The 14,052-nt window shown below is 45.6% G+C and overlaps 1 protein-coding gene and 1 long non-coding RNA gene across 2 annotated transcripts; one reads left to right on the forward strand and one right to left on the reverse strand.

The window, feature by feature from the left end:
- The first annotated feature begins 143 nt into the window (after positions 1 to 143).
- Positions 144 to 12,212, forward strand: TST (thiosulfate sulfurtransferase). The gene is made up of 2 exons (XM_077339618.1): positions 144 to 778; positions 11,703 to 12,212. The coding sequence occupies exons 1-2, from the start codon at positions 184 to 186 to the stop codon at positions 12,002 to 12,004; spliced, it is 897 nt and encodes a 298-aa protein (XP_077195733.1). The 5' UTR covers positions 144 to 183; the 3' UTR covers positions 12,005 to 12,212.
- On the reverse strand, positions 7,968 to 13,964 carry LOC143838391 (uncharacterized). Its single transcript, XR_013231378.1, has 2 exons — positions 13,672 to 13,964; positions 7,968 to 8,359 (listed from the first exon to the last, which is right to left on the reverse strand). It is a non-coding gene; the product is annotated as an uncharacterized LOC143838391 (long non-coding RNA).
- Between the last annotated feature and the right edge of the window lie 88 nt (positions 13,965 to 14,052).

The following is a 14,052-nucleotide window of genomic DNA, read 5'->3' on the forward strand; positions in this document are numbered from 1 at the left end:
TTCTGGGGTTGGCTGTGTGTTGAGGGAGGACCTGTGACAGTCCAAAGTACAGTCCGGAAGACAGGCACATGCAGTCTCCTCCCCAAGTTAGTTGATTGGTGGAGAACCAGACACCAGAGCTTGGCTGCCAGCTGTATATTTCATCCTGCTGCAAAGGTCTCAGTCAAAAGACTCCTGGCTACTATGGTGCAGCAGATCCTATACAGAGCTCTGGTCTCCAACCGGTGGCTTGCAGAATGTATCCGGGCCAATAAAATTGGACCCGATTTGCGTGTGCTGGATACATCTTGGTATGAACCAGAGCAGAGGGATGCCAAGAAGGAGTTCAGAGAACGGCATATCCCTGGCGCCTCCTTTTTTGATATTGAGGAGTGCAGAGACAAGTCCTCTCCTTATGAGTTCATGTTGCCCAGTGAGAAACACTTTGCTGACTATGTTGGACACCTGGGCATCAGCAATCACACACACGTGGTGGTGTATGACGGAGATCACCTGGGCAGCTTCTATGCACCACGAGCCTGGTGGATGTTCCGGGTTTTTGGGCATCGAACTGTCTCTGTCTTGAATGGGGGCTTCAAGAACTGGGTGAAGGAAGGTCACCCTGTGACGTCGGAAATCACCCAGCCAGAGCCAGGCGTGTTTAAAGCCACCCTGGATCAATCTCTCCTGAAGACCTACGAAGACATGGTGGCCAACATGACCTCCAAGCGGTTCCAAATGGTGGACTCCAGATCTGAAGGAAGGTTCGAAGGAACAGAACCTGAGCCAGGGACAGAAGGTAGGATTGGTGCCTGGGACAGCAGTCAGCAACAAGAGCTTTTTACTGGCATTGTTTAAAAGGTTAGATTCAAGTGGGTAGCCGTGTTCGTCTGAAGTAGCACAACAAAATCAGAGTCCGGTAGCATCTTCAAGACCAACAAAGATTTATTCAGGGCGTGAGCTTTCGAGTGCAAGCACTCTTCATCAGACTAAATGAAAAACCATCATAACTGTGGAGATAAAGGGCAAAAGCAATTATGGCAAATTAGTAAGCTCCAATTAAACCATATGATGCCAGTTTACTAATTTGTCATTATTTGCTTTTGCCCCATATCTCCACAGTTATGTTTTTTATTTATTCTGAGGAAGAAGAGTTGGTTCTTATATGCCGCTTTTCACTACCCGAAGGAGTCTCCGAGCGGCTTACAATTGCCTTCCCTTGCCTCTCCCCACAACAGACACCCTGTGAGGTGGGTGAGGCTGAGAGAGCCCTGATATTCCTGCTCAGAGGAGTTTTATCAGTGCTGTGGCTAGCCCAAGGTCACCCAGCTGGCTGCATGTGGGGGAGTGCAGAATCGAACCTGGCTCGCCAGATTAGGTATCCGCACTCCTAACCACTACACCAAGCTGGCTCTTGCACTCAAAAGCTCACCCCTTGAATAAATCTTTGTTGGTCTTAACGGTGAAATTGGACTCTATTTTTGTTGTAAAAACATGTTGTATGGGAAATCTAATATCATGTCTCAAAACTTAAAGTAAAATGTTAAGCAGCTGCTGCGGGCCGCAAGTTCAATGGAAACAGAGAAGTGGTTCTGAACCTTCTTAATGCTGCAACCCTTTAATACAGTTCCTCATGTTGTGGTGACTTCCAACCATAAAATTATGCAAGTGTTCTTTCACAGAAATTAAGCCCTAACTGACCAATGGCATGAAGATCTATTGTTCATGATTGTATATTAATTGTTTTTTACTGGGGTTTCTCAGTTCAGTTCTGCCTCTTGTCGTACCATGCTGATCTCGCTCTTTTCCACTACTCCAGACAGATGAACGCTTTATCTCACCCCCCCCCCCAGCCAAGCAGCTCACCTTGCCACGATCCTCTGAAAGGGTTATTCGACCCCCAGGTTGAGAACCACTGCACCGGAGGAAGGATATTCAAACCTGTGTCTTTTCCCCAATCTAAATCTACCCTCCCTCCCCATGGGACTGCTGGTAGCTCCCCAAGGCCAAAATGACAGAAACATTCTTTGACCTAATTAGCAGGTTTTAAATAAAATCAAAAGTTGTCAGACTTATTTGTAAATCTCCCAAGTTCAGACTGTTCTGGACTAGTCCTCTGATGTAGCCACTTTATCGTCTTGTGCTGCTTCCTTTATAGTGTTATCGAAAGCAGAGTTACTTTCTCATAAGCCCAATTTCCCAAAATAAAATCATGATTTGAAAGCGTATTAAACAACAGTCCCAACCCTAATTATATATGAAACTGTCACCAGCATCCAGTGCATTTAATATATTCTCCATTCATAACACAGTGGGTCTCCAAATACTCTCAAATCTCTACATCAATAGATTTAGAATGGTCTGGCTCCCTTTAGGATGGCACTATTACAGTGCAATCGGGCAGTTCTGACCGGACAGTGATATCAGGGCTCTCTCAGCCTCACCCACCCCACAGGGTGTCTGTTGTGGGGAGAGGAATGGGAAGGCAACTGTAAGCCGCTTTGAGCCTCCTTCAGGTAGGAAAAAGCAGCATATAAGAACCAACTCTTCTTCTTCTTCTTCCTCTTCTTCTTCTATCGTACAAACTCTCTTGAGTAAGCCCCATTGGATTGACCTGGCTAAGTTTCTTAGTTGACCTGCTTAGGGTTTGTTTCCTTTATGCCTTTTGCATGATTTGGGGTGTAGGGCAGAGTTGGAGTGCTTAGCTGTAGGTAATTTTTCTCAGCTTGTGGGTGCCTTTAAACCACACTTTGGAAGACTATTTCAGCCCTTTACACTTTTCTCTTCTCTTTGCTTTATATGTCATAATTAGATAGTTACATACATTTATTGTCAGGGGGCAAAGGTTCCATCTTCCCCCAGGCCCATGTCTGGTACTTCTGCCTAGCGGGGATTGCTGCTAGCAGATGCGAGGGTTGTGGACAGTCGTGCTTGCCAGTAGCACACTGCAAGAAACTGAAGAACAGTTGAAACAGTTTGCTAGTAACTTGATCATTAAGCTTCTTTTTCAGACAGTGCAACTATCCTTTTTTTTTTTTTAACAAGAACCAGATTGACTGGTTTTGAAACCTGCCTTGTTTGCAACCCCCATAAGTTGCTCCAAAATTCTATCTCATCTTCCATCTCATCTCATCTACCACCACCCCAACTCTCTTAGTAATGTCTATGAAAGTACACCGCTATGACTTTTGCTCAATCTGTACAAAGGACTAGAGCCAGAATAGTGAGGAGAGGAGGAAAATTGCTCAAGTGTCAGGGAGGATTTGCAGTCTGACATAGCAGAATTCAGATAAGCCCCAAGAGTGCCTTCCCTAAGCAAAGTCTTACCTCTCTAATCGCATCCTTATCTTAGAAGGGTGTAGCTGTTTAAGAATTTCACCACCCAGCCAGAGGAATTCCTCATTCCCAACAGAAATCTTAGGTCAAGGGTCTCTAATCTCTTTGGACACATTCTGACATTGCATTGTGGATGCCACAAAATGGCTGCCGGAGCTTACCTTCCGTCACACAGAGAAGGTGTTTTTTCTGTTGTGGCAGCTGCTGCCAAAGCAACATTCTAAAAAATCTCTGTGGCCAATGAAATCTCCACTGGCTAAGTAAAGACACTGATGGTAAGCCACAACAGCCATTTTGTGGCAACCGTCCTATGGCTGTGTCCACAGTTGGGGACCTCTGCCTTAGGTGAAGAGACTGCTTCACTGCTTAGATAGCTTTTGTCTTAAAAGGAGAGAATTTCAATGTCAGGAGAAGGCTTAAAAAGACGTGTTGCCACACGATGGTAATGCCTGCATCTGTTTTGTCACACACATGGCAGTCTGCATGTATTTATTTTATTTATATACCGCCTTCCCCGAGGGCTCAGGGCGGTTAACAGAAAACAGGAGGAGACACATCTTCCTTAATGTGTACCTACCTGCACAGAACCAATCTGCCTCTACAAGTTTCCCTTTGTTTTTCACTGATTTTTGCACTAAAGAATACTGAGAACTCTGTTTTACTGAGTGCTGAAAATTCTCAGGTATCAAGAGGGTTGCCCAGCTCTCTGAAGTGCAAACCAGCCATGTCCCTCTGATAGAAGCTTAATGAAATGTTATTTACCAGGCAGCTTTATTACCCTTACCATAAAACAATTCATCTGCCCATGTCTACACCTGATGCCCCTATTAAAGAGGCAGGACATTTTACCCCAGGCATGTTGGTAACCTCAAGTATAGGTCCCTTGTTTCTCACGTAAAGCTGCAGATGACAAAGTGGTGAAGGAATGGATGCAAAACACATAGGCACACACACAACATGAATGTAGCTTGTAATGCCAGTGTCCATGGCCTTCTGAACACTCGACATGTTCCCCCAGATCATGAGATCATGTAGCTCTTTTTTTCTTTCTTTTTTTAACAGTGGGCAGTAACACAGCAGAGAATCCCCTAATACTTGGCAATATGGGAAAGGGTTTTTTTTTACCAGCTGCTTGTTGATTTCAAAAACAAGACTGGTCAGTTTCAACATCAGGTTTCCCCTCTTTGCGTGGGTTCCTTTTCACTTTCATAGCACTAAGATGCATGTAGAAAACCTGAACCAGGAGGATTTAAATGACTCTCATTGTTCTCAACCATGATAGCTTTGCTCAGAGTTGCCATGACTCTGAATGCCAGTTGCTAAGAGGACAAACGGTGAGGGAGGAGTGGCCTTGCTGCCCGATTTGTGCCCTCCCCAGCGGTGTCTGGCCGGCCGCTGATCAAAACAGGTCACTAGAAAAGATAGATCAGCCTTTTTCAACCTTTCGGTTGTGGAGGTACCCCTGAACTATTTTTCAGGCTTTAAGGCACCCCAGAAGTGATGTCAGCTGGCCAGGCCTACCTGCCACATCTCCAAAGTGATGTCACCCATACACTCCCACAAACCAGCTTTAGTAAGGTCCAGTAGGACAAAAACAATGGTGAATGATTTAGGTCTGCTCTGAGTAGGACCTGTAGACCAATGGGGGAAATGGGCTGCTGTCGTCAGCAGCCACCTGAACTTTCAGGAAAGGTCACAGAGCCGCTGGTGAACTTTCAGGAACCCCTGAGTTGGACTCTTGGTCTGACCTAGCAGGACTTCTAGAGAAGCTGGCTGGGCTGGGAGTTAGTGGTTCCACTCTTAGGTGACTGCCAGATTCCAGAAGGTGGTGCTGGGGGACTGTGGCTTTATTCTGAGGCATTTATGCTGTGGGGTTTTGTGGGGTTCCATCTTCCCCTCTGCTGTTTTGCCTCTTAATGAAACCACTGGGAGAGATCGTGAGGGACTCTGCAGTCAGGTGCCACCGATACACAGATGACGTTCAGTTCTACTTTAATATGTGAGTTAGTTGAGTTTGTGGGATTCCTGAACGGTGCCTTGAGACAGTAACGACATGGGAGAGGGCCAAAAAACAGAAGGTCAATCAAGCAGAGGTACTCTTGATCAGTGGAGAAACTGCTTGGGAACTATGAAGTGATCATCTCCTGGGGGATGTTGCATTCCTCCTGAAGGAGCAAGTTCATAGCTTGGGGATCCTACCTAATGATGGCCAACAGCTGGAGGCTCAGGTTTTCTTTGTGCCACATAGCAGCTGTAACTGCTTTGGAAGCTATGATGGTTCTTCAGAAAGTGATCGGGCCACAGAGATTCATGATCTGATCACATCCAAGTTAGATTAATGCCTTTGAAAATAGTTTGGAAACTTCAGTTGGTTCAAAATGGCGGCAGCTAGGCTGCTGCCAGGGGTTGATTACAGGGACTGTTTGACTTTGGTGCTTAAAGATCTGTACTGGTTATCTCTCTCAGATGGGGCTAAGAGAGCTCTGACAGGACTTCTCTGTGAGAACAGCTCTAACAGGACTGTGACTAGGCCAAGGTCATGCAGCTGGCTGCATGAAGAGGAGCAGGGAATCAAACCCAGTGTTCCAGATTAGAGGCCAGCATTCTTCTCCACTATACCACACTAGCTCTTAAAGACCCTAAGCAGCTCGGGGGGCACGGTATTTTGAAAGCCCTTCTCTCCATGTTATCCAGCCTGCCAGTTAATATCTGCCTCTCAAGCCCTACGTCTTTGGAGAAGAAGTGGGTGATGGCTAAAGACAGGCCATTTTTGATGGTGTTGCCTAGCTTTTGGAATGCCCTCCCCCTTGAAGCTCATCTGGCACTTACATGACTGTCTTTTTGGTGCCAGGCCAAAACACTTATTTTTATCCAGGCTTTTAGTCATGGTTTTTAAACATCTTACCAGCTTTTTTAATGACCTGTTTTTGGTTTATGGGTGGTTTTTATGATGTGTATGTTAATATCGGGAAGATTGAGAGCAAAACTGGTACAGCTTATTAAAATACATTATTTCTAATTGTCTTTGGACTCTAGCTCTCCCTTTTGATGAAATGAGCCTGGGCTACCTTCTAAAAGTAGTGTATTGCTGAAATAAAGAGCCATCGTGGTGTAATGGGTTAAGAATGGTGGGCTGTAATCTGGAGAACCGAGTTTGATTTCCTACTCCTTCACCTGAAGCCTGCTAGGTGACCTTGGGCCAGTCACAGTTCCCTCAGAACTCTCTCCCGCCCCACCTCGCCAGGTGCCTGCTATGGGGAGAGGAAAGGGAGGCTACCTTGAGACTCTTTAAAGCAAAAGAAAACAGAGTATAAAAACCAACTGTTCTGAAATCACAGTCTTTGCACAGCTGCTTGAGGCCAGCCATGCTGGCAATAAGCATTCTGCTTTGATGGGTGAAGGAAGGTGTTGCAGGAAAAAGTGATGGGCTGGATGCCTCTGTGGTTTGCAAGTCAGCCATTCCTGCATTAAAGTGGTGTGTCTGTTTTTTAATCCCTTCATTTTAGTCTTCCTTGATCATCTTGCTACACTCACCACAGGTGTATGACTAAAGGGTGAATTTTTTCTAGTTCATTCAAGGAGAATAGTGATCACCCAGGATTCTTGCATACCGTTAACCTCCTTAATTCTTATGAAACAAAAACGACACCTGCCATTTAGGTCAAGATGTTTGTAACTAGTTTTCTGTTCCACTTGATTTCCACAGAGTGTGCATAAGCTTATCTGAATGATTTAAGGCAAGTGTTTCTTGTAAACTGGGATAAAGCTTCTGAATTAACAATTGTTGATTCCTCACACATTTCTGGCACTATCACACTATCAATCCACAGATACACCTAGATAGCTTGGAGCTGGCAATGGGGTTTTCTAGACTATGAAAAAAATCTCTGTTTTCGTTTCTTTAAAGCCCTGTCTGACAAAACAGCAGCTACACACAGTTTGGGAGGACGGGGACTCCTGAGTGTAACATTTATCCATATAATCTGGCTTTTAGCATCTCTTACAGTGCCCATCCTCAGTGGAGTCACCCCTTTCTGAACATCCAAGATATAAAGATTTGGAGATCTCCATTTCTACTTGTGTCTGAGAAAGGGAGTTTGTACTCTTGAAAGCTTCTATCCTGGAAATCTTATTGGTCTCTGAGGTGCCGCTGGATTCAAATCTAACTAAATCCTTTGACTTCAAGGGATTTAGAATAGGGTACTTCTGCTAAGGATTGTATTGTTAACTTGTTTTGTAAAAATTGAAAGCTGTTTAACTTAAAGCAGGCTTTCTCAACGAGGGTTTTGGATATCCTGGGGATGCTTCATGGCACTGGAAGGTTTCCTGAATGGGTGGGAACTAATTAATTTTTAAATATATTTAAAACATTTGTTGAACATTTATCGCATGATATGACCATATATGGTCATGTTGACCCCACCCCTCCAGAAATGGCCAATGATGGTCCTGGAGGAGGTGGAAAGGGGCGGGACCCCAGGTGGTCATGTATACAGCTATGCTTCCCAACAATATTCTGCACAATCACAGCACTTCTGGGGTTTCTTGAAGCCTGAAGAATGTTTCAGGGGTTTCTCCATTGTAAAAAAGTTCAGAAAGGCTGGCTTAAAGGGAAACTAGTGCTGGTTGTCACAGTTGAGCTTTATAAACTGTTGCTTTTCTAGTTCTCTTTAATGAGGGGGGACGTGGCATTGTTGTGCAATTCCAAGCTAGTCAAAAGGATAGCATAAATACTGTTCTCTGTTCCAAACTGTTGTCCCTGGGTGGCTGAGGCAGTGTCCAGAGGAAGCAGAGCCAGGTCCCGAGGAGCACAGAGGAAGCAAATCAGCACTCAAATGAGATGAAAAATGTCCAGCTGGAATAGTGGGAGAGCGACAGTGGCAGGGTTCCAGTCCAGCTTTTGGCAGTGCTAGCTGCAGAGTCAGCATCCCAGTGTGAGGAGGAAGCCCAAGATGCTGCTGGTCTTTGGAGCATTTTCATTGTGATGCAATCCACGCTTTGGCATAATGCAGCAGAGCCGTGGCTGAGGTCACAATGGAGTGTCCTGGCAAGACAGAGCAGAATGTTTGGCAGAACAAAGAAGTACTCGGCTCAGATGAACGGCTGAGCTCCCACAGGGTAAAGGCTTTGATACGCTAGTTTGAATGTTATGAAATGTCACACACACACACCCTTTATAATTAAAAGAGTGAAACTACATCAAAATTCAGAGCAAGAGGTCAACCAAAAGACAATAAAAGAAATAATTTGCAGAATTGAAACTGTACCGCTTAATAATCTTTAACCCGCTCCTAGCAGAGCGGATTAAATAATTCGGTAAGGGCCCTGAGGGCGGGCCCTGTTCGTGATGAGGAAGGGTGCCAATAGGCCCCTTCCCCCGTCCTGACAATCAGGGGGCCCAATCGGCAGGCGCTTTGTGCCTGCCAATTGGGCCCTTTGATTGTCAGTCCGTCGCGGTTCGCAATTGCGGACAGACTGGCTAATCGGTCCTTGCCGACAGACTGGCTTATCGGGAGGCGCTTTGTGCCTCCCCATCTGCCCCCATTCCACCTTGGCCGAATGCGCCCACACGCCGCCATTATGTCCTTTGCCTTCCGGGCGGCCGGTCGCTGTAGCGCCGCCCACCCAGGAAGGCCCGGCCACCATCGTCCTCGCACTGACTTGCACCACCTCCAGATTGAGAAAGGCCGAGGAAGGGCCGCCCGCTGTCGTCCTCGCGCCGCCTCCAGCCCCGCCTGCCTCTAAAACACCTGGCCCCAGCCCACACGGCCCGCGCTGCCACCCGCCGTCGCTGCACAGCCCGCCCATCCTCGGAGCGTCAAGAACATGGCGCCTTGGAGCTTCCGGGCCTATGCCCAACGCCAAACAATGGGCCCCTCGCCTGTGCCATCGCCTGCTCCGCCAACGCCAAGTAAGGCCATGCCGCGCCACGGGAGAGCACAGGAAAAGCCGCCGCGCACTCGCTTCCCGCCCCTCGCCCACCCTCACCTCCCGGCCCTGTCCCGCCACGCCCCGCAAGACTCCCTCGCCCCGCTAGCGCCCGCTGCATTCAGCCTGCAGCGAGCTTATTTACTAGTACTAAAATAATTGACATACTGATTCCTTATCCATAATGTTTCTTCAGCCTAAATGTGATTCCTTTATTAAGAACTGATACAAACAAGGTATCATAGTAAGTAATAAATATACACAGGAACACCCTGCACAATAGCTTTAGTGCACTGGCATAAATCCATGCATGGTTTGCACTTGAATTACTGGCAGCTGTTCATATCTCTAATTCCCCTTTCAGCAAAGCAACTCTAAGAAGCCCTTGAGTCCTATAACACTCTCTGCTTGCCATTCCTTGGCACATATTAGTTATTCTAGCATCCCACCAAATATACCTAGCATTCCAGTTTCTTTTTGAAAGAGCCAGGCTCTGTTCCATATTAAGCCACATTTGGTTCGAACCATAGTCTCCTGACTCCTGCCCTAGGAACAATTTGTCTCCTGGTGAACCCCTCAGGCCATGTATTTAGTCCCATGCTTGACAGGTTTATTGCCATCCTAGGCAGGCAGCAAAACCAGACTTGATAGAAGCAGGTCATTCATGGTTAGTGGGTTCAAAAGAATGGTCAGCATACACACATTTTATTTTTTGTTATTTATTATGTCTATTTGTACACCACCTTTCTCAGGCTAGCCATCTCAGGGCAGTGAACACTTTAAATATACAATAACAATGAAAGAATAAAAGTGACATTATTAATAAAACAATGAAGAACATCTTAAAATATTAAAACCATAAATTAGACATCTATCAGCACCAATAGAAAACTACTGTGATTATAAAGATGGTAATGTTGCTAGCAAGATATTAGTAGGAAGCAGAAGTCAAAGGGGGGACAAGGGACAGAGAGAGAGGCTGGCTCATTAATATACGGTGACTTCAAGTATAAGACCGACAGAAGAGCTCTGTCATGTATGCCCTGTGGAACTGGACAACTTCTATCAGGGCCCTGATCTCCTTGGGAAGGCATTCCACCAGGAAGGAGGCCATACATATTTCTCTAGGACCAGGAATCCTTAGATGATTGATATGGAGTGCTCTCTGGAGAATAAATGCAGAGAGCAGTTCCTCAGGTAGGCAGGGCCCAGATCACATAAGGCCTAGAAGGTTAAAACTAAAACCTTGAAGCAAATCCGGAACTCACCTGGGAGCCAATGCAGCTTCCATAACAAAGGTTATATGTGAGCTCTCCACAGCATTTGTGTGAGAACCTGGGCAACAGCATTTTGAACCAGCTATAACTTCCGGGTCAAGGATAAGGCAGGCCAGCAAAGACTGAGTTATAGAAGTCTAGCCTGTTGATGACCATTGTATGGATCACAGTGGCTAGGTGTTCCGGGGCCAGGTCGGGCACAAGTAGCTTTGCTTGGCATAGCCGGAAGAATGCCAAGTGTGCTATTGTTACTTGAGCCTCCATCGATAAAAAGGCATCAAAAATTACTCCCAGGTTCCTGACTGACTGTACTCCGTCCACTCTGGGAAAGCATGCTTCCTGATCTGGTCTCTTCCTTCCCAGCCAGACAACCTCTGTTGCCTGAATCTACCCTAAATCTGTGGCATTCAGATATATTTCCCTGTCTTCAGTGTGCTTTTCCCAAACCAGCTTCACATCCCCATCTCTTTGGAAGAAAACACAATCCAAGTATGCCATCTAGAAGGAACACTGTGCATTTCCTTGCTCCAACCCATATCGATGCCATTTTCTCACCATTAACCCCTCGTCCCATTTTCCTAGCATTTTCTCTTGCATGCCTCTAGAGCAGGCATTCTCAGCGAGGGCCATATGGCCCCCTGAGGGGCCCTGGCACCTTTGAAGGGGGCCACTTTTAGTTAAAAATTAAATAACATCTTAAAAATTAGGGAAGAGTCTTGGGATTTCTTAAATAATAACTGATCTCTAGTGTCATAAGCTGTTAAGGGCTAGAACCCATCTTATCAGGAGGCCCTAGTCCACAAAAGCTTATGAATCTTTTAGTCATTCATGTGTCATAAGAGTCGTTTAAATATTTGCGGTCTACTACACTGAAGTAAGGAGCTGTGGCTCAGTGGAAGAAGTCTCTGCTTGGCAAGCAGAAGGTCCCAAATTCAATCCCTGGTATCTCTACTTAAAAGGACCAGACAATAGGTGATGTGGAAGACTTCTGCCTGAGACCCAAAGAACTGCTGCTAGTCTGAACAGTCAATACTGACCTTGATGGATCAGTGGTCTCATTCAGTATACGTGTTATATATGTTCAGTGTGGCTTCTTCAGGTCAGACGTGTTCACATTGGTTTATTTTATAAGCTTGACTGCATGGAGTTTCTCTGGAAACCATTTTCTCTCCTCTCTTCTAGTGCTTGAACCAGGCCATATTCCAGGATGCGTGAACATGCCTTTTTTCGATTTCTTAACCAAGGAAGGGTTTGAAAAAGACACAGAAGAGATTCGAAACATGTTCAGGGAGAAGAAGGTGGACCTCTCAAAACCACTGCTAGCCACCTGCCGCAAGGGGGTCACAGCCTGCCACATTGCCCTGGCAGCCTACCTGTGTGGCAAACCAGATGTGCCTATCTACGATGGCTCCTGGTCAGAATGGTTTCGTCGTGCCCCAAAAGAACATAGAGTTTCGAAGTGGAATCGCAACAAAGCATTATAAGTGGGGTTAATCTGCAGTGATTCTTCTCCTTCATGATCTGAAGTTGAGTTTCTTAATCTTTTGTAACTAAGCAGAGGAAGGGGAAGTATGTGAAACCTGTAGTCCTTCATCATTCTTCCCCTTCAAGTTTTCTAATCCACTTGGTGTTTTTTTTCTCCCCATCTCCTTTTTTAATCAGGTAAATGAATAAACAAGAATTTCAAATTAAGTGGCCTTTTGTTTGCTTTTGTTGGTGTGCACTGCGAGTGTCAGAACACACAACTTGCTGCCAGGCTACCCCAGACGGCCTGCAAGTGAGGCATGGGACCAGTGATCCACACCTGGAATTTGGGATTCTACACATTTAGAGTGCTTCAATTTATGGTTTGCAGCAGCATTGCCAGCTCTGGGTTGGGAAATGCCTGGAGATTTGGGGGTTGGAACCTCAGGAGGATATAATATAGAGTCCACCTTCCAAAGCAGCCATTTTCTCCAGAGGACCTGATCTCAGTCACTTGGAGATCTTAGTGAGAGATCTCCAGGTTACCACTAGGAGGCTTTTGGTTTTCAGAAACATCTGATTTAGTTTTAACCTGTTTTCAGATTAAAAATCTCAAAAATGTTAAAAGTCCCAATCTGTGTTCAGGCATGGCACTGTCTCCCCCTATCAGAGATCAAGTGGTATCACAATCGAAAACAGCACCCAAGGCTGTGGCAGTTGTCATCACCAACTCCTGGAGAGCTGAATCCAGGAGGGAGTGGAGGCAGAGTGACAGTGCAAAAAGGAGTGAGGGGAAAGAAAATTATTTCCCCTCCCACAAGTCCTTGCAAATCTCCCCCCTGTTACAGATCAATGCTACTATCCTAGGCACACTTGTGGAGAAATTAGTGCTACTCTGACCCAGTTGGACTCACCTATAAATAATTGTGCAAAGGATGTGCACGGTTATGTTTAAAGCTCCTGTTCTCAAGTATCATTATCTATATGGCAAGGAATTGTGATAGGCTGCAGCTTCCCAACAAATGTACATGGAATGAAATAAAGATATGTAAACCTTCAGCTTTCTCCATTGGCAAATTCAAGAGCTTCCGGTGGTTTCCCGTACACATATTACACACATTGAAGTTGCCTTGTAGCAAATTAGATAATTGGGTCCTCGGGGTCAACATTGCCTATTCAGGCAGGCAGCAGCCCTCTAGGACAAGGGTAGTCAAAGTGCGGCCCTCCAGATGTCCATGGAATACAATACCCATGAGCCCCTGCCAGCAAATGCTGGCAGGGGCTCATGGGAATTGTAGTTCATTGACATCTGGCCGCACTTTGACTGCCCCTGCTCTAGGATGTCAAGGGGGAGGTCTGTCATATCACTACTCAGAAGTTGCATCTGGGACCTGCATGAAAAGCAGAGGCTCTGCCACTAAGCCACACACGCTCCCTATTTATCTGGTGAACAACCATGTATTAATTTTCACTTCCCTCTTCAGATGAATGTCCTACTCCCACAGCTTTTGTGTGGGCCTCAAAAGAGCTGAATAGCCACACCGTGTGCAAACTGGATGGCATCAAAATGTACCTGTAGACTGAAATTGCTGCCACTGCTGTCACATTCCTTCCAGGAAACAAAAAAAAAAAAAGAAACATACATAATATGTAAAACCAGGTATGGGTTGGTTTAATTCCTACTCACCTTTCTCATGTGTCAATCAACTGGTGGTAAAAAAGCATACATTTGAGCCCTCCAGAAAATATGAAACAGAAGATGCCCTACTTGTGAATGTAGTAACGACAATCCAACATGGAGTCAAGTGTGCTTATGTACATTGATTTCCAGTGGACTTAGGCATGCTTATCTACATGATGGGTAGTGGAAATAAATCTGATGGTCCCCAAGTACTTCCATCTAGTGTTATTAGGACTCAAGAACAAAACAAGGCAACAAAGTAGTTCAAAGTACTTGAAAAGAAGTGGTCAAAGAAGTTCTAAACAACTTATTGTATTAGGTGGGCCAGAATGCCAAGATTTGTACCGTTTGAACTCTTTTGACTCTACAGAAGAAGATAATTATCAA

This window comes from Paroedura picta, chromosome 5 (genome assembly GCF_049243985.1).
Source record: "Paroedura picta isolate Pp20150507F chromosome 5, Ppicta_v3.0, whole genome shotgun sequence".
Lineage (NCBI taxonomy): Eukaryota > Metazoa > Chordata > Lepidosauria > Squamata > Gekkonidae > Paroedura > Paroedura picta.